Source organism: Pinus tabuliformis, chromosome X (genome assembly GCF_031772625.1).
Source record: "Pinus tabuliformis cultivar Carrire ecotype Pingquan chromosome X, CPIR1, whole genome shotgun sequence".
NCBI classification, from domain to species: Eukaryota; Viridiplantae; Streptophyta; class Pinopsida; order Pinales; family Pinaceae; genus Pinus; species Pinus tabuliformis.
In genome coordinates, this window is record NC_142308.1 from 1,235,543,866 (window position 1) to 1,235,550,834 (window position 6,969).

The 6,969-nt window shown below is 35.4% G+C and overlaps 1 protein-coding gene across 1 annotated transcript; it reads left to right on the forward strand.

Moving 5' to 3' along the window:
* The first annotated feature begins 1,051 nt into the window (after positions 1-1,051).
* LOC149144414 (L-ascorbate oxidase-like) lies at positions 1,052-2,140 on the forward strand. Its single transcript, XM_089452144.1, has 3 exons — positions 1,052-1,087; positions 1,237-1,332; positions 1,427-2,140. Exons 1-3 carry the CDS (start codon positions 1,052-1,054, stop codon positions 2,138-2,140), a joined length of 846 nt encoding a protein of 281 aa, XP_089308270.1.
* The last annotated feature ends 4,829 nt before the right edge of the window (positions 2,141-6,969 follow it).

Genomic DNA, 6,969 nt, shown 5'->3' on the forward strand with positions numbered 1-6,969 from the left:
AGAATGTATCTATGTTTTTGTTTTATTAAATCTATTCCATCATTTCAAACATTATTTAAATTAAATTCAAGATCCCCACAAGATCCCCAATACTTCTGACAAGAATTCCATATCAATTTATGGCCATAAAATATAATAATATCTTATTCTGAATTTTTTTATTATTAAATAATTATAAAATATATTTGAACTATGAAAATACCTTTATGTTTATATTTTTGATAATTTTCCCGATGAGAATTTAATCTTTGAATCTCATTATTTACATAATAAATGATAACGTACTCATCCCAAACTATCTCAATAGACTTTGTATTTTTTTTTTTAAATTATATATATATATATATATATATATATATATATATATATATATATATATAATTAACATTATTTTATAATAATAATTGAAAATATATTTAATATAATTAATTTTTTATCCATCAGTATAATAAATTATGTTAATATTTTTTTTAATAATTCTTTTTTTTAATTACTGAATTCATAAACCATTTAAATTATTTAATTTTTTTTATACTTCTTTCTTACGAGTCAAAACTATAATAATAATTTTGATCAATAATTTTGATTATTGTATTAATTCTGATCAATAATTTTGATTATTGTATTGTTAATATATATGAATTGAATAAATCCAATTATTACAATAATGTTAATACTTACTTTCCCATTATAACTTTCTTAAAATAAATCGTTAAATCCTCTTTTACAATAGATATAACTAGACAATTACCTTTAACAAATATACTTATTCATCAAGTTAAAATACAACGCTATTTCTTTTTAGGCTAGTAATACATAACATCTTAGGTATGTTGATATTGTTTAACCAGAGAGGATTTAAGTTCGAGAGACAAAAATACTCGCTCACCTGCGCTTACAATACATCATTGTTAAAGAACCAGATATTATCACATACACTTGATTTTAATTTCAAACCAAAAAAAATATAATAAACCAGTGTTGACATCCTTCCATATTTATGTTTCACCCGCCCCTTTCTGCTATTAAATGATCAGAAGAATCAATTGAAATGGTAGATGTTTGTTCCTTTCTGCATAGAGGCACTGTAAGAACAATCTGCCCATTGATCTCACGTGAAAGAATTGGTGGTGTACACAGTGTTTGCTAATCGGAGGGCAAGGACAGTACAATTGCTAGCTGGTGTCGAGTCAAGCCAGAACTAGCACCGCCAATTGTAACAACACAAATCACTAGTGCGAGCCATTCATTCTCTCGGTGGAAGCGGGGAAGACGTATCGTGTGCGCATTGCCAGCGCCACGGCTCTGTCGTCTCTCAATTTCATTATAGAGGTCTCTATATATTATTGTAAAACCCCCCCTTGAAACGACGAGAAAAAATGAAACCGATATTCAAATTGAATGTGATTGCTGTTCTATGATGCAGGGACACAATATGTTGTTAGTGGAAGCGGGCGGAAACTACATCGAACTCCTTAAGGTGGAGAACGTGGACGTATATTCAGGGCAGACGTATTCTTTTCTGGTTAAGGCCGACCAGGCCCCGTCCAAGAACTACTGGGCAGCCGTGAACGTGAGAGGGCGACGTCCCAGCACACCGCCGGGTTTGGCCATTTTCAAGTACATCCCCAATCAGGCTACCAGCTGGCCCTCCACTGCCCCACCCGCGGGCCCGGCATGGAACGACTTCGCGTATAGCAAGGCCTTCGCAAACAAAATCGTGGCCCGAGACGGTTTCGGCCCCCGCGTTCCACCCAAATGTGACCGCAGGATTGTACATTTGAATACCCAGAACTACATCAATGGGTACACCAAATGGGCAATCAACAACGTTTCTCTCGTCCTGCTCGTCACTCCATACTTGGCGGCCTTGAAATACAAGCTGAGCAACGCCTTCGACCATCGAGCAGCCCCGGAAACATATTCTTCTCACGGCTATGACATTATGAGACCACCGTCAAATCCCAACGCGGTCACAGGGAACTCCGTCTACTCCCTTAATTTCAACGCCACCGTCGATGTTGTTCTGCAGAACGCCAACGTCTTGACGCCTAACAGCAGCGACATACATCCATGGCACCTCCATGGCCACGATTTCTGGGTGCTGGCCTATGGCGATGGAGCTTTCAATCCAAGCTAAGACGTTGGCAAGTTCAATCTCCGTAATCCGAACTTTCAAAACACGGTTGTTGCGTTCCCATACGGGGGGACGGCCATCAGATTCGTGGCGGACAATGCAGGAGCGTGGGCATTCCACTGCCACATAGAGCCGCATTTGCACATGGGCATGGGAGTGGTGTTCGCAGAGGGAATTGAGATGCTCGGGAAGCTTCCAGGATCTGGACTAAGATGTGGAGGGATCAAGACATGGTTGCCTTGATAGTACGCTCCATTTTCATGCTTTGCATCTTCTGTAGCAATCAGCCAGCCTGCTTTTTATGATTCTATTCGGTTGTGGGGTTGTACATCTTTTTCCTCATTATTTAATGCCTTTCTTTCAACATTTGAGTTTGAGTTTTTATTTTTGTCCACCTACATCCTGCTATTGTTTAAAGGTCCACCTACATCTTGGTATTGTTTAAAGATTTAGTTAAGCAACATTTACATACTGCTTAACATTTACATACTTTTGATAAAACGAAGGAAGTTTTTTGCTACAAAGAAAGGATAGTGGATATGCCCCCAGAATATTATGGAAATGGAAAACAAATTTGTTTCTATCCTTGATGACAATTAGAACACTATGTTCCATATGCATCTTTCTGTATTATTTAACAAAAAATTTTAAAGATAAAAGTAAGGAAAAAATGGCCAGAATTAAAAGAATGGGGAATGCCAACCATCCTGACTCTTCATTTCCCTTTCTTCAGCCTCTTTTCCTTTATATTTTTTTTTCGGTTATTTATATTTTTCTTCTCATTTCCTTTTTACATTTACATTATTTTTATATAATTTATTAACTTTCATTAATTACAGGATTAAATTTTTTGAAACACTTCATTCCTTTAAACACGAATTTATTATTAATATCATAAACCTAAAAAAAATTCAAATGACATTTACTTTACGTTACTTATATATATAACAAATTTTATTTTGCCATACAACTTGTATATCGCTCCATATCCAATAGTATCTGCAACGAACATTCAATCATCAATAATTTCTACTACTACAATATATCCTAGTTTTATTCGACTTTTTGAGACTTGATTAAATTTCTCAGATAAATGCCCCTTGCGGATTCAATAAATGGAACAAACAAATTCACTCAACCAAAAGGATTCTTTAAACGTCTGTACCATATGAGAAAGAAACATATTATATATGGAATGTCCTTCCCCATTTTAATTTTTTTATCATTATTTTATTTGTACGTATGCTCAAGCGTACATTTACTCTTAACAATTTGATGGGGAACTAAATGTCGCTGCACTTTATGCTGTTCTTTATTATTTTTCGTTACTGAAATAACGTGGTCTTATCCACGTTCATGAGATAACCACCTGATAAATTAGTTTGAAAACTAAAAATGTCACACGCGGAAACGAATTAGGCTGTGTTAACTAATTAGTCTAGACCTGGTTAAAAATACTTCATCATTCTTTCCAGGATGCTTACTTTTCCCAGCTGTTTCAATGTCAACGACTCACCACGATGTTGCACAGCCGAAATCAAAATGCAGTCAACTCGGTCGCAATAAAAAGTGAACAAAATCAGTGACAAGGGCAACCGTTTTGTTGCATGCGTCGATATTTTATATATATATATTCCTCTCAATTAATGATTTTGACGATTTTGACTATTTTGATGAATGTTGAGGTATAAAAAAAGTCCCACATGATTTGAACAAATCAGAAATGGGAGGTCAGATCGTGACTAACCTTACATGTCAGTCACTCTACTGTCTTCCAAGTTTCTTTCTTAAACCCTACACAGTAAATTATTAAATCCCTACAAAACACATATCAATTTTTAACAACATAATAATTTAATCAAGAATCTACTTTAAAAAGCAATTAAAAACTTAAAAACTTCAAAAATAGGTGCCCATGGTTAGTATTTTATCGAAATTCCTCCAGCATTCTCTGACATATGTGGAGGCAAAAAGGGATATGATACCACTTTTCTGAAGAATAATATTATAAGGTCATGCATATTGGCATCGAAAATTCCCGTTACCATTTCATAAAGTAGCGTTAGTAAAGTTCCGCCATTTTTCTCTGGTTTAGGGTTGCGCTTCATCGCTAAGGGTAGAATAATGTGTTGGCGCATCGCACTCAAAATCAATGGTAGGGTAGGGTTTCCGCTTCATCGCTCATAAGTATCAAAGTATGAACAACTAATCACATTATTTTGAACTCTGCAGGGAATAGAAAATCCGCCCTTATATTCACTTTAAAATGGATGCCAATTATCTATAATGGGCATGCCCACCAGGGTTGTTCGTGTATATTTTCGAGTGCGTATGGAATATGAATAAGTTCTCGTTATCAAAAATTTAACAAGAGGAAATCATACAAATTAACCTATATCATATGCATAACCATGTTAATAAATAATAAGTATGGTTGATAAACCTTTATTTATTTATTAATATTAACTTTAGTAATATTTAAAAATTATTTAATTAGTAAAATAATATAAATTAATGATTAATTTTTTATCAATGAATTTTGAATTTTAAAATTGTTATTTATTTTTACTTTTTTTATATAATTTAATTACATTGAAAAGATATATGTCTAACTACTATTAGTGTGGTTGATATATACAAATTGATTTATATCATATGCATAATCATATTAATAAATGTGGTTGATAAACATTTATTTATTTATTATCTATTTATTAATATTAACTTTAATAAGATTTAAAATTATTTAATTTTTTTACTAATATTGATATTTATTAATTATTAATAATTTATAATATTTAAATTTTTTTGTTAGTAGAAGTGATAAATATTATAAATTAAATGGATTGATACTATAAATCTAAGTGATGAATATCATAAATTCAAGGAATTATTTATATCACAAACTAAACCGATTGAAAATCCAAGAGATTAATAAACTCAAGGGATTAAAGTTACAAACCCAACGGATTAATAAACCTAAAGAATTATTAATATTATAAACACAAGAGATTAATATTATAAACTTTGGGGATTATTAACACAAGCGATCAATAAAATTGTAGGGATTAAAACCTAAGATATTAATATTATAAATTCATTGGATTCTTGAAACCAGCTAATTATTAATACTATAAACCCAAGGGACTAATATTATAAACCCTAAGGATTAGTATCATAAACCCAAGGGATTAATCAAACGAGCTAATTATTGTTATTATACACCGAAGGGATTAATAAACCCAACATATTAATATTTTTTTTTGTAAGCTAGGGAGAGACCTTCTTTTTCTATTAATTCGAATTGAAACCACTACATAATCGTGGTGACCTCAACCTGCCCCGAGGGGAAACTGGGTTTATTGGCCACCTTAAGTTTTTAATGGCCATCCAAAAATAAAAAGTCCTGATTCTGTCTGTCCAAGCTTGATAAACTAAACATGCATAGAGATTATCATAGTTTCTTGTCTGCATTCTGTATTAAAAAAAGATGCTACAGTTAACTAACTATAATCCAAAAAGATTTTTAAAAACCTCTAATTAACATGTCTTCATCTACTGGTCCGTTGTGCCTGCCTGCTGCTCCATCTCTTTCTTGATGTAGGGACTGCTGGTTTTTAACTGCTGCTGTATTTCTTCTATCTTCTTATCCTACATTAATAAGGTGATTTGAATGTTCCGTAACTCCTTCAGATTTGGAATTCCCTGAGATAATTCAGCCATTTCCATGGCTACTTGTTCCATTGCCTTAGCTAGCAGTCTCTTCATAACCCAGTAGACATGAAGGGTCTGCTTATATAATGTCATGCGTCCTCGCGTGTTGCCTGGGTCTGGGAGGAGATATTCTCAATCTTCCAATTCTGAGTCTGATTGCCCATGAATTGCCTCCTCTTCTAGCTGTTGAATAATCTTTCTGATATTATGGTTAGTTTTTTCACAGTAGGCCCGTTCAGCTAACTGAAATTTCTTCCCTATGGATTTCCTTGTTTTCCTAACTGATCCTGTTGCGTGTTCTTCCCTGTTTCCAGCCCGTCCTTTTCCCCCTCGTCTGCATTGCCTGCATCTCCCTCCTGCGCCTCCCCTTCTCCTATAGCTTCCTCTGCCTCCCCTTCTTTTCTCTCCTGTTGGGCTTCTGAATACCCCTTCTCCTTCTTGTTCCCGATTACCCCGGGCAGCTTCTTCCCTGCTACCCTGGACATTAAACCTCCCTGCCTCTGCCACCCGGCTTGTCCATGCACACCTTGGTTCTCCTTCCTCTCCGTCCGAGTCAAACATTTCAACATCCTCCTCTGAGTCGTCTTGAACCGTGAGTATTTCCTTAGCTGTGGCTTCTTCCATTATTCCTTTCCCTTTTTTTCCTTCGTCTCCTCGACCTCGGTTTCCTCCCTCTTCATCACTCCTCATCCTTCTCCTCGTAGCCATTCTTTTCTCCGCTACCGTGTTGGCTCTTCGTTTTTTCGACCTCCTTTGCCCTGCTGTACTCCCTTCCAGGTCCCTGGCCTCCTTGTTTCTTCGCTCTGTCTTCGACACTTCAATGCTAGTTTGCCTCAACCGGCTGCATGAACCTTTCTTATGCCGCCGTCTCCTCCACCTACTTTCTATTTTATTTACCTTCTTCTTTTGCCACTTATTGTCCACCTCCCTACTCGCCTCTCTTCGCCTTCTCTCCGTACTGTCATACTCTTGTCCAATCTCTGACATCCTGACAGTTCCATCCTCCTCCATCGTAATTCTATCATCCGCTTGCCTTGAGATGATATCCCTTGCGATGATCCACTTGTCCTTGATCATCATTACCTGCAACTCTCCTGCTCTGTCGTGCTCCCTTACCT

Excerpts from the sequence above, each read along its gene's own strand:
- LOC149144414 (XM_089452144.1), top strand. The coding sequence starts at position 1,052 with ATGGTAGATGTTTGTTCCTTTCTGCATAGAGGCACT. Across the intron at positions 1,088-1,236 it reads CCTTTCTGCATAGAGGCACT|TGCGAGCCATTCATTCTCTC; the intron begins GTAAGAACAATC and ends ACAAATCACTAG. Across the intron at positions 1,333-1,426 it reads CTCTCAATTTCATTATAGAG|GGACACAATATGTTGTTAGT; the intron begins GTCTCTATATAT and ends TCTATGATGCAG.